The sequence below is a fragment of the Oncorhynchus masou genome, unplaced genomic scaffold (genome assembly GCF_036934945.1).
Source record: "Oncorhynchus masou masou isolate Uvic2021 unplaced genomic scaffold, UVic_Omas_1.1 unplaced_scaffold_972, whole genome shotgun sequence".
NCBI lineage: Eukaryota > Metazoa > Chordata > Actinopteri > Salmoniformes > Salmonidae > Oncorhynchus > Oncorhynchus masou.
Window position 1 is genome coordinate 25,024 of NW_027016228.1, and position 13,156 is coordinate 38,179.

Here is a 13,156-nt window from a genome sequence, read left to right on the forward strand (position 1 = left end):
CGTCATTCACCAAACTTTGGAACACTGCTGGAGCGTTGGAAAGTCCAAACGGCATCACCTGGTACTCGAAATGTCCCGTAGGTGTATTGAATCCAGTCAACCACTCGTCCTCCTCTTTGATCCGAACCAGATGATACGCATTGCGTAGATCAAGCTTCGTAAACACAGTAGCACCCTGTAAAGAATCGAAAGCGGAGCTCATCAAGGGCAAAGGCTACTTGTTCTTGACCGTAATATCATTCAACCCCCGATAATCAATACACGGTCGAAGAGAGCCATCCTTCTTACTCACAAAAAAAATCCAGCTCCCAGGGGTGATGACGAGGACGAATGAGACCTGCAGCAAGAGACTCCTTTATGTAGGTCTCCAGGGCTTCCCGCTCAGGTCGAGAAATACTGTATAACCGTCCCTTGGGAAAGGCAGCTCCAGGGAACAGCTTAATTGTACAATCATAAGGTCGGTGGGGAGGAAGTGACTGAGCTTTCTGAACACCTCACCCAACTCGTGATATGTTTCAGGAACCAGGGACAAATCAGGAGGAGCAGACTCACTGACCCGACTAGGGACAGCATGAGAACAGCATGAGAACATGGATTTTGAAAGAACGTGACATAATTTTTCATCATTAGATGCTACAGTCCTCCTTTAAGACTTCATGTTTAGAATGTGTCTGGAAGCGCTACTCTATCTATTCTACTCTCATCCTTTCAGTTTTAATAATATTTAATAATAATAATAATGTTATAGGTAATAACTAACTTTAATAACTAGGGTTAATACCTCCCGGGCGCACCAATAAAACAAAAAACCAAAGCTAACTAACTAGAAACTTTCTCTCCAAAGCTGACTTTAATCAAGGTTTTATATGGTCAATTGGTTTCTCTCTTTTCATTGGCAGAATCCTTTTTCAGTGTTATGATATTCATAACATCCATACACACCAGTCTCTCTTCCTGTCAACTAGCAGAACTCTGCTGGTTGTCCTGGTAACAGATACCAGTCCACCTTCCTGTCAACTAACAGAACTCTGCTGGTTGCCCTGGTAACAGACACCAGTCTCTCTTCCAGTCAACGAACAGTACTCTGCTGGTTGTCCTGGTAACAGACACCAGTCTCTCTTCCTGTCAACTAACAGAACTCTGCTGGTTGTCCTGGTAACAGACACCAGTCCCTTCCTGTCAACTAACAGAACTCTGCTGGTTGTCCTGGTAACAGACACCAGTCTCTCTTCCTGTCAACTAACAGAACTCTGCTGGTTGTCCTGGTAACAGATACCACTCCATCTTCCTTTCAACTAACAGAACTCTGCTGGTTATCCTGGTAACAGACACCAGTCTCTCTTCCTGTCAACTAACAGAACTCTGCTGGTTGTCCTGGTAACAGATACCACTCCATCTTCCTTTCAACTAACAGAACTCTGCTGGTTATCCTGGTAAGAGATACCGGTGGGCAGATCTATTGTATTTGTTCAAACTAAACTACAGCACTTACTTTGATGTGTCAAATCTGATCCGTTCCTCTCTTCTCCTCCTCCCACAGTTCCACTCAGCCCCATTGTTTTCCTGCAGTCCACCAGCAGCACAGACAACCTCTTCATACCCAGCAGTAAGGTGCTACCAGGAGAGGCACGATACAGGGACTCCGGGAGGGAGGAAGGGCTAGCGTTGTCCTGGTAACCATAAAGAGGGGACACAGACGCACATCATTATGGATGCTGATGTCACTGTTGTCATAAACTGCTTTACAGAAACCCAGCCCAGACCCAGAGAGAGCAAGCTGTATGCTAGTCCAGACCAAGCTGTACCATCTTGTGTTCTGATCTGGAGAGACTCTTCTCTGTCTCGTCAGCATCAGGATGTTGTTGAAGCTCCCCAGAGGATCCACAATAGTCATGTCTCTCTCCTGTGTTAATGAGAACATCAAAATGAGTAGTAAACTTATAACCGTCTAATAAAATCATAGGGTCTTACAAGAGGCATGAATATGTCCCTTTGATATTTTAAGTAGAGATTATGCTTCAATATTGCATTTTAAAAGCCTGTTATTCTAGATGAGTGGAACTTTAATGTAGACCACATGGAGAATTCAATGCATTGAATTGAAAAGTCCCTCAAATATATGAACCAATGGCAGATTGACCCTTTAACAATTCCTACAGTACTAAACAACATATTCAAGTGTAGAACTTCAGTAGAATGCCACTTTAAAACCACACATTAGTTCAACAACGGCATAGTTTGTGTCCCTGTTTAAGACAGTACTCACTGGTGTTAATCTGATATTCTGTCTCTTCTTTCACTCCCAAAACGTCTTCCCCCTTCACCTTTATTGAGATAGCATCCTCTTCCTCTCTAAACGGTTCTTTCTCTTCTATCACTATAACAGCCTCCTCTTCCTCCTTTTTCATTCTGAAATGTTCTTTCACTATAACAGCATCTTCTTCCTTCATTATAACAGTCTCCTCTTCCTCCTTTTTCATTCTGAAATGTTCTTTCTCTTCTTTCACTGTAACCTCATCCTCTTCTTCAATGTTCAGCGCCAGAACTTCTTTCTCCAAACAGCAGTCCTCCTCTTCTATAGCAGGGGAGTAGTTTAATGAACTCATGGTCAGGGATGTTAGCTAGCTAGTTAGCATTAGCGACTAGCCTAGTGCTAGGCTCAGCATCAATCTTTAACAAGTTTGCAAATTCGGTTACAGTTAACCAGTTAATACGTCAACAGAACTGTGTTTAAAACACTGAGATTAGATAATGTACATTAAGATGGTCTAAAGCGTCAATCTTTCACTTTTATATTGGCTAGCAAGCTACCGACGTGGTTGAAAGAGTTGCCGCGTTGTTGTTCTTGAAGAAGCGTCCCGTCCAGTCCATTACACGTCACGAAAGAAGCATCACCTGAAAGACGCTCATCGCCATCTGCTGGCTGGAGTGGGTAACGCAGTTTGGAAACAATAGTAACAACACTTTTTGAATTGGAAAGAACGTCATAATAATTTAACAATAAGCTGATATATTTTCTCTGACTTCTTCCAACTAATTCTTTCCGGTACATAGAATCATAATATGAATATGTAGATGATGCATAAATACTTCTATGAATAGGTAGTGTGTTAATACACATTTTCCCTGTTCATTTTTCACAATCGTTTTTTGTCTAGATGTGACCATACTATTCCCTTAAAGCGACGCTCTATAAGATACAAATCATCCTGTAAACAACAGAGCAAATGCATCACATGCAATTAGCACTTGATTATCTGGAGTGCTATACACTGAGTATACAAAACATTAAGAACACCTGCTCCTTCCATGACATAGACTGACCAGGTGAATCCAGGTGAAAGCTATGATCCCTTACTGATGTCACTGATGTTAAATCCACTTCAATCAGTGTAGATGAAGGGGAGGAGGCCGGTTAAATAAGGATTGTTATGCCTTGAGACATGGCCAGTGCCGTTTAAGATGAGGGAGGACCATTTTGTTTTTCATGGGCATGGCCTTATTTCTACTACATGTAGATGTAGTAGATGTTGTATGACATGTTGGATGACTGTCATTCATATTCCATTCACCCTGTTCAACGTAACAGCGATAGGTCTAGGATACTACATTATACTCACATTTTCCCTATACCCATCATGAGGTAGCTACAACCTAGTCAATGAATGAAAGTTTACAACGTAGGTGCACACAGGTTGAGAGAAATTTAAGGTGACAGACAGTGACATCGTCAATGAAATTTTGCGCAAATAAAATCTACAATGACAAGTCACTGGTGTCTGACAACGTGGATGGACAATTGAGGATAATAGCGGCCGATATTGCCATTCCTATTTGCCTTGTCTTTAATTTAAGCCTACTAGAAAGTGTGTTCCCTCAGGCCTGGAGGGAAGCTAAAGTCATTCCACTACCCAAGAATAGTAAAGCTCCCTTTACTGGCTTAAATAGCTGACCAATCAGCCTGTTACCAACCCTTACAATTTTGGGAAAAAAATATTTGACCAGATACAATGCTATTTTACAGTAAACAAATATAGACTTTTAGCTTATAGGGAAGTTCATTCAACAAGCACAGCACTTGCAAATGACTGATTGGCTGAGCAAAATTGATGATAAAAATATTGTTGGGGCTGTTTTGTTAGACTTCGGTGCGGCATTTGACATTATCGATCATAGTCTGTTGCTGACAAAAACGTATGGCTTTACACCCCCTGCTATATTGTGGATAAAGAGTTTTTCTTTTAAAATGTAACCTTTATTTAACTAGGCAAGTCAGTTAAGAACAAATTATTTTTTTCAATGACGACCTACGACTGCCTTGTTCAGGGGCAGAACGACAGAGTTTTTTACCTTGTCAACTCAGGGATTCGATCCAGCAATCTTTCGGTTACTGGCCTACCGCTCTAACCACTAGGCTACCTGCCGCCCCAGAGCTACAAAATCAAGTTTGAATCAGGAATACCCCAGGGCAGCTGTTTGGCACCTACTTTTTTCAATCTTTACCAACAACACGCCAATAACATTTGAGTAAAGCCAGTGAGTCTATGTATGCGGATGACTCAACACCGTACACGTCAGCTACTACAGCGACTGAAATGACTGCAACACTTAACATAGAGCTGCAGTTAGTTTCAGAATGGGTGTCAAGGAATAAGTTAGTCCTAAATATTTCTGATTACCTTAAAACCTCTTGGTGTTAGGGGGCAGTATTTTCATTTTTGGGAAAAAATCGTCCCCGTTTTAAACGGGATATTTTGTCAGGAAAAGATGCAAGAATATGCATATAATTGACAGCTTTGGATAGAGAACACTAACGTTTCCAAAACTGTAAAGATATTGTCTGTGAGTATAAAAGAACTTATGTTGCAGGCGAAAGCCTGAGAAAAATCCAATCCGGAAGTGCCCCAGGTTTTGAAAGCGCTGCGTTCCAATGACTCCCTATATGGCTTTGAATGTACCATCAACGAGCCCATGCTTTCTACGTATTCCCCAAGGTGTCTACAGCATTGTGACGTAGTTTTACGCATTTCTGTTGACGAATAGCCGTATGGTGGCACATTGCGTAAGTGGTCACATGGTGGCTCCGAGAGAGATTCTCGCGTAAAGTGCAGAGGTAGCCATTACTCTAATAGGTCCTAGAGAAAAAGGAATTGTCCCGACGGATATATTATCAAATAGATATTAGAAAAACACCTTGAGGATTGATTCTAAACAACGTTTGCCATGTTTTTGTCGATATTATGGAGCTAATTTGGAATATTTTTCGGAGTTGTGACCGATATTTCCGGGCGATTTCTCAGCCAAACGTGAAGGACAAACGGAGCTATTTCGCCTACAAAAATAATCTTTTGGGAAAAAATGAACTTTGGCCGTCTACCTGGGAGTCTCGTGAGTGAAAACATTTGAAGTTCATCAAAGGTAAACGATTTAATTAGATTGCTTTTCTGATTTCCGTGACAAGTTTGCCTGCTGCTAGCAAGGCATAATGCTATGCTAGGCTATGATAAACTTACACAGATGCTGGTCTAGCGTTGGCTGTAAAGCATATTTTGAAAATCTGAGATGACAGGGTGATGAACAAAAGGCTAAGCTGTGTTCCAAAATATTTCACTTGTGATTTTCATGAATAGGAATATTTTCTCGGAAGATTTATTTCCGTTGCGTTACGCTAATTAGTGTCAGATGATGATAACGGTCCCGTTCACGGGCTGGGTGTCACTCCAGCTTAAGTTACATGGCCTACTATGCTAATTCTGTAGCGGTATTGTTAGAGGGGGCTAAATAAATATTTTGTTGGTGCGCCAGGCAGGTATTAACCCTAGTTATTAAAGTTAGTTATTACCTATTATAACATTATTATTTTTAAATATTATTAAAACCGAAAGGATGAGAGTTGAATAGATAGAGTAGCGCTTCCAGACACATTCTAAACATGATGGAGTCTTAAAGGAGGACTGTAACAGCTAATGATGAAGCATTATAGATTCTTAAAGGAGGACTATAGCATCTAATGATGAAACATTATGGAGTCTTAAAGGAGGACTGTAGCATCTAATGATGAAACATTATGGAGTCTTAAAGGAGGACTGTAGCATCTAATGATGAAACATTATGGAGTCTTAAAGGAGGACTGTAGCATCTAATGATGAAACATTATGGAGTCTTAAAGGAGGACTGTAGCATCTAATGATGAAACATTATGGAGTCTTAAAGGAGGACTGTAGCATCATGAGGTAGTTATCGGGAATTCATTTCAATTAACATGTGTGCCCTTTTAGAAGTTCAGTTGTGGAATTTCTTTCCTTATAACCTGTTTGAGATAGGGGGCAGTATTTTCACGTCTGGATGAAAAGCTTTCCCAAAGTAAATGACCTGCTACCTGCCCAGAAGCTAGGATATGAATATAATTGGTAGGTTTGGATAGAAAACACTCTAAGGTTTCTAAAACTGTTACAATAATGTCTGTGAGTATAACTTTGGTTGTTGAGGGGACTCTGTTTTCAAATGGTTTTGTGTGGCACTTTTCTGTGCTAACCAAGCTGTTCAATCAGCTTCTTGATATGCCACACCTGTCAGGTGGATGGATTATCTTGGCAAAGAATAAATGTTGACGAACAGTGATGCTCATGAAACATCCAACACCTTACATGTTGCATTTATATTTTTGTTTTTTGTTGTTACTATCAGTTTTAGGAACATTTACCCAACATATGACATCAGCTATAATCTAAATGTTGAAAATCTGTGAATGTCTAAATAAGAAATTGGTCCAATTAAACAGCAATGTGTCGAACCCTTTCAACAACGGGGTGATGTTACTGATGTGCTTTGTATCTTCGACGTAAAAACAAGTTTTGGACTTCCACACAAAATTACTTCTTTAGTTATTTTATGTTTGAGGAAGTGTGTAGGTCACATTCTGTATCATACAGCTATGAATGTTACATATTTAGAACCACCTGTTCAATTGGAATCCAGCGACGTCTGTGTCTTCAGTGTCCTAGAACTGTCCAGGTTTTTGTGTTCTGACTTGTAAAACAGGATGAATAAAATAAGTAATATAAACATAGCAGTAATTACCAGGAAGCTCTACATTTGTTTTAAAATCACACTAAGATTGTTAAAACTGGCCTCGGGTTATTGAGAGATCTGATTTAGGATTTACCCTCGTAGCAAGGTTGTTTTACCATGTGGTTTCATTCGGGTCTCTATTTAAAAATAACACTGTCTTTGGCAGGAGAAAGACCAGACTCGGCGGAACCAAAGCCAGGGACGTCCAAACTAGCAAGACAACACCAGTGCTCCCACTGTAGAAAGGGTTGTAACCGGTTAGGGGACCTGAAAAAACATGAGAGAATACACAGCGGGGAGAAGCCTTACCACTGCTACCAGTGTGGAAAGAGTTTAATCCGGAAAGCAAACCTGAAAGCTCATGAGAGAATACACACAGGAGAGAAGCCTTACCACTGCTCCCAGCGTGGAAAGAGTTTCATCCGGAAAGCAAACCTGAAAGCTCATGAGAGAATACACACAGGAGAGAAGCCTTACCACTGCTCCCAGTGTGGAAAGAGTTTCAAACAGTCGGGGGAACTGAAACGACATGAGAGAATACACACAGGAGAGAAGCCTTACCACTGCTCCCAGTGTGGAAAGAGTTTCAAACAGTCGGGGGCACTGAAACAACATGAGAGAATACACAGCGGGGAGAAGCCTTACCACTGCTACCAGTGTGGAAAGAGTTTCAACCGGAAAGCAAACCTGAAAGCTCATGAGAGAATACACACAGGAGAGAAGCCTTACCACTGCTCCCAGTGTGGAAAGAGTTTCAAACAGTTGTGGGCACTGAAACAACATGAGAGAATACACACAGGAGAGAAGCCTTACCACTGCTCCCAGTGTGGAAAGAGTTTCAAACAGTCAGGGGCACTGAAACAACATGAGAGAATACACAGCGGGGAGAAGCCTTACCACTGCTACCAGTGTGGAAAGAGTTTAATCCGGAAAGGAAACCTGAAAGCTCATGAGAAAATACACACAGGAGAGAAGCCTTACCACTGCTCCCAGTGTGGAAAGAGTTTCAAACAGTCGGGGGCACTGAAACAACATGAGAGAATACACACAGGAGAGAAGCCTTACCACTGCTCCCACTGTGGAAAGTGTTTCAACAAGTCGGAGAAGCTGAAACGGCATGAGAGAATACACACAGGAGAGAAGCCTTACCACTGCTCCCAGTGTGGAAAGAGTTTCAAACAGTCGGGGGCACTGAAACTACATGCGAATACACACAGGAGAGAAGCCTTACCACTGCTCCCCCGGAAAGCAACCCTGAAACTACATGAGAATACACACAGGAGAGAAGCCTTACCACTGCTCCTAATGTGGGAAGTGTTTCAAACACTGCTCCCAGTGTGGAAAGAGTTTCAACTGAAAGCAACATGAGAGAATACACACAGGAGAGAAGCCTTACCACTGCTCCCAATATGGAAATAGTTTCAACCGGAAAGCAAACCTGAAAGCTCATGAGAGAATACACAAAGGAGAGAAGCCTTACCACTGCTCCCAATGTGGAAAGTGTTTTAACCAGAGAGGACACCTGAAACGGCATGAGAGAATACACACTGTAAAGACGCTCGTCGCCATCTGCTGGCTGGATTGGGTAACGTAGTTTGGAAACAATAGTTCCTACACTTTTTGTATTGGAAAGAACGTCATAATAATTTAACAATAAGCTGATACATTTTCTCTTACGTCTTACAACTACTACTTTCCTGTACACAGACGTAGAAGTGTAATATGAATATGTAGATGATGAATAAATACTTCTATGAATACACATTTTCTCTCTTCATTTTTCACAATCGTTTTTGTCTACATGTGACCATACTATTCCCTTAAAGCCACGCTCTATAAGATACAAATCATCCTGTAAACAACAGAGCAAATGCATCACATGCAAATAGCACTTGATTATCTGTAGTGCTATACACTGGGTCTACAAAACATTAAGAACACCGGCTCCTTCCATGACATAGACTGACCAGTTTCCCATGTGTACAAAGAATGGTCCATCCACTTCAATCCGTGTAGATGAAGGGGAGGAGGCCGGTTAAATAAGGACTGTTCAGTGAAATGAGACATGGATTGTGTATGAGTACCATTCAGAGGGTGAATTTGGAAGACTAAATATTTAAGTGCCTTTGAACGGGGTATGGTAGTAGGTTCCAGGCGCACCGATTTGTGATTTGTTTTTCCAACTCAACAGTTTCCCATGTGTACCAAGAATGGTCCACCACCATAACAGTGGCGGTCAGTGCCGTTTAAGATGAGGGAGGACCATTTTGTTTTTCATGGGCATGGCCTTATTACTACTACAGCATGTTGGATGACTGTCATTCATATTCCATTCACCCTGTTCAACGTAACAGCGATAGGTCTAGGATACTACATGATACTAACATTTTCCCTATACCCATCATGAGGTAGCTACAAATGAAACCTATGAATGGAAGTTTACAACGTAGGTGCACACAGGTTGAGAGAAAAATTTAAGGTGACAGACAGTGACACATTCAATACCGCTCTCGCCTGCTGATCTCGAATGTAATCATTAGTCCAGCAGTTGCAAACGAGAGTTTTTTTAACAAATTCAGGCATCTTTATCCCCGTTAAGTTCCGTTTAAGAAATGTTTTTCAACAGAATCGTCAGAATGAATACACCACTGATCATGTGTAAACCCAGTTCACTTTCATTACAGCCACGTTGTATTCCTTCTCTCCTACTCTCACCTTTTCCCTTCGCTTCTGTACTTCAATGCACAACACATCAGCTGTATGTGACCAGGTGAAAAAACTTTTCCAAAACCTCGTAGGTTTGTATTCAAGTCAAATTACTCAGAGGAGAAACGGAAACTCGCTGTTCTCCAGGCTACACCATGGTGCTACCCTACAGAATGCTGCTGAGGCTACTGTAGACCTTCATGTTTTCATCAATTATTTGGTGATGTGATTATTTTTAATATAGTTTTATCTAAAAAAGGATTAAACATTTTTTTACATGTTTTATCATTTTTATTTTTATGAAAGGGTCCTCCTCTTCCTCCTCTCAGGAGCCTCCTCTTCCTCCTCTCAGGAGCCTCCCCTTCCTCCTCTGAGGAGCCTCCCCTTCCTCCTCTGAGGAGCCTCCCCTTCCTCCTCTCAGGAGCCTCCCCTTCCTCCTCTGAGGAGCCTCCCCTTCCTCCTCTGAGGAGCCTCCCCTTCCTCCTCTGAGGAGCCTCCCCTTCCTCCTCTCAGGAGCCTCCCCTTCCTCCTCTGAGGAGCCTCCCCTTCCTCCTCTGAGGAGCCTCCCTTCCTCCTCTGAGGAGCCTCCCTTCCTCCTCTGAGGAGCCTCCCCTTCCTCCTCTGAGGAGCCTCCCCTTCCTCCTCTGAGGAGCCTCCCCTTCCTCCTCTGAGGAGCCTCCCCTTCCTCCTCTGAGGAGCCTTCCTCCTCTGAGGAGCCTCCCCTTCCTCCTCTGAGGAGCCTCCTTCCTTCCTCCTCAGGAGCCTCCCCTTCCTCCTCTCAGGAGCCTCCCCTTCCTCCTCTGAGGAGCCTCCCCTTCCTCCTCTCAGGAGCCTCCCTTCCTCCTCTCAGGAGCCTCCCCTTCCTCCTCTGAGGAGCCTCCCCTTCCTCCTCAGGAGCCTCCCCTTCCTCCTCTGAGGAGCCTCCCTTCCTCCTCTCAGGAGCCTCCCCCTCTCCTCTCAGGAGCCTCCCCTCCTCTCAGGAGCCTCCCCTTCCTCCTCTGAGGAGCCTCCCCTTCCTCCTCTGAGGAGCCTCCCCTTCCTCCTCTGAGGAGCCTCCACTGCACCCAAAGGAAGCATTGGAGTCAACATGGGCCAGCATCCCTGTGGAAAGCTTTCGGCACCTTGTAGAGTCCATGCCCCGACGAATTGAGGCTTTGGTATAATCAGGGGATATATCTGCCATTTAGCAGACACTTTTATCCAAAGGGATTTGCAGTCATGTGTACAAACACTTAACATATGGATGGTCCCAGGAATCAAACCCACTACCCTGGTTTAACAAGCACTATACTCCACCAACTGAGCTACAGGACCACAAGGAATGATCAAGGAATGACGCAGATAAACACACACAGCCTGAGTTTCAAAAATATAATTGAATCAAAGACCGTAACATTGAAACTGACATACTCCATCTTAGATGTAGGCCGATTAATTAGGGCCGATTTCAAGTTTGTATAATTTTTTTTTTTACACCTTTATTTAATTTATTTATTTAATCCTTATTTAACTAGGCAAGTCAGTTAAGAACACATTCTTATTTTCAATGACGGCCTTGGAACGGTGGGTTAACTGCCTTGTCCAGGGGCAGAACGCTAGAATTTCACCTTGTCAGCTCGGGGATCCAAACGTGCAACCTTACAGTTAACTCGTCCAACGCTCTAACCACCTGCCTCATTACACTCCACGAGGATCCTGCCTGTTACACGAATGTAGTAGAAGCCAAGGTAAGTTGCTAGCTAGCATTAAACTTCTTATAAAAACAATCAATCAATCATAATCACTAGTTATAACTACACATGGGTGATGATATTACTAGTTTATCTAGCATGTCCTGTCGATGCGGTGCGTATCGTTGCTCCAATGTGTACCTAACCATAACACCAATGCCTTTCTTAAAATCAATACAGAGAAGTATATATTTTTAAACCTGCATATTTAGCTAAAAGCAATCCAGGTTAGCAGGCAATATTAACCAGGTGAAATTGTGTCACTTCTCTTGCGTTCATTGCATGCAGAGTCAGGGTATATGCAACAGTTTGGGCAGCCTGGCTCATTGCGAACTAATTTGCCAGGACTTTAAGTAATTATGACATAACATTGAAGGTTGTGCAATGTAACAAGTATATTTAGACTTAGGGATGCCACCCTTTAGATAAAATACCAAACGGTTCCGTATTTCACTGAAATAATAAACGTTTTGTTTTCAAAGATAGTTTCCGTATTCGACCATTTTAATGACCAAAGGCTAGCTAGTTAGCGGGCGCACGCTAATAGCGTTTCAAACGTCACTCTCTCTGAGACTTGGAGTAGTTGTTCCCCTTGCTCTGCAAGGGCCTGCGGCTTTTGTGGAGCGATGGGTAACGCTGCTTCGAGTGTGGCTGTTGTCGATGTGTTCCTGGTTCGAGCCCAGGTAGGGGCGAGGAGAGGGACGGAAGCTATACTGTTACACTGGCAATACTAGAGTGCCTATAAGAACATCCAATAGTCAAAGGTATATGAAATACAAATGGTATAGAAATAGTTCTATAAATACTATATAAACTCCAACCGAAAACCTCTTACCTTGGAATATTGAAGTCTCATGTTAAAAGGAACCACCAGCTTTCATATGTTCTCATGTTCTGAGCAAGGAACTCAAACGTTAGCTTTTTTAAATGGCACATATTGCCATTTATTTACTTCTCCGACACTTTGTTTTTGCATTATTTAAACCAAATTGAACTTGTTTCATTATTTATTTGAGGCAAAATGGATTTTTATTGATGTATTATATTAAGTTGAAAAATCATGATCGGTCGAACTCTACTCCATATTTAGTTAAAATCAAATATTATTTCTCACATGCGCTGAATACAACAGGTGTAATGCTTACTGACAAGCCCTTAACCAACAATGTAGTTAAGAAAAATAAGGGTTAAGAAAATATTTCCTAAATAAAAAAAGTAACACAATAAAAAAATATTAACGAGGAAAAATACAGGAGGTACCAGTACAGAGTTAATGTGGAGGGTATATACAGGAGGTACCAGTACAGAGTCAATATGGAGGCTATATACAGGAGATACCAGTACAGAGTTAATGTGGAGGCTATATACAGGAGATACCAGTACAGAGTTAATGTGGAGGGTATATACAGGAGGTACCAGTACAGAGTCAATGTGGAGGCTATATACAGGAGATACCAGTACAGAGTTAATGTGGAGGCTATATACAGGATATACAGGGGGTACCAGTACAGAGTCAATGTGGAGGCTATATACAGGAGATACCAGTACAGAGTTAATGTGGAGGGTATATACAGGAGGTACCAGTACAGAGTCAATATGGAGGCTATATGCAGGAGATACCAGTACAGAGTTAATGTGGAGGCTATATA

At 42.2% G+C, this 13,156-nt stretch overlaps 1 protein-coding gene across 1 annotated transcript in view; it reads right to left on the reverse strand.

The window, feature by feature from the left end:
* Positions 1-13,156, reverse strand: part of LOC135538483 (zinc finger protein ZFP2-like) — a 120,846-nt gene that overhangs the window by 7,898 nt on the left and 99,792 nt on the right. Inside the window, exons 3-6 of the mRNA XM_064964373.1 lie at positions 2,896-2,923; positions 2,267-2,621; positions 1,806-1,903; positions 1,493-1,670 (exon numbers count right to left, since the gene is read on the reverse strand). Coding sequence (XP_064820445.1) covers positions 1,493-1,670; positions 1,806-1,903; positions 2,267-2,621; positions 2,896-2,923 — 659 coding nt within the window. The remainder of the gene's footprint in view (positions 1-1,492; positions 1,671-1,805; positions 1,904-2,266; positions 2,622-2,895; positions 2,924-13,156) is intronic.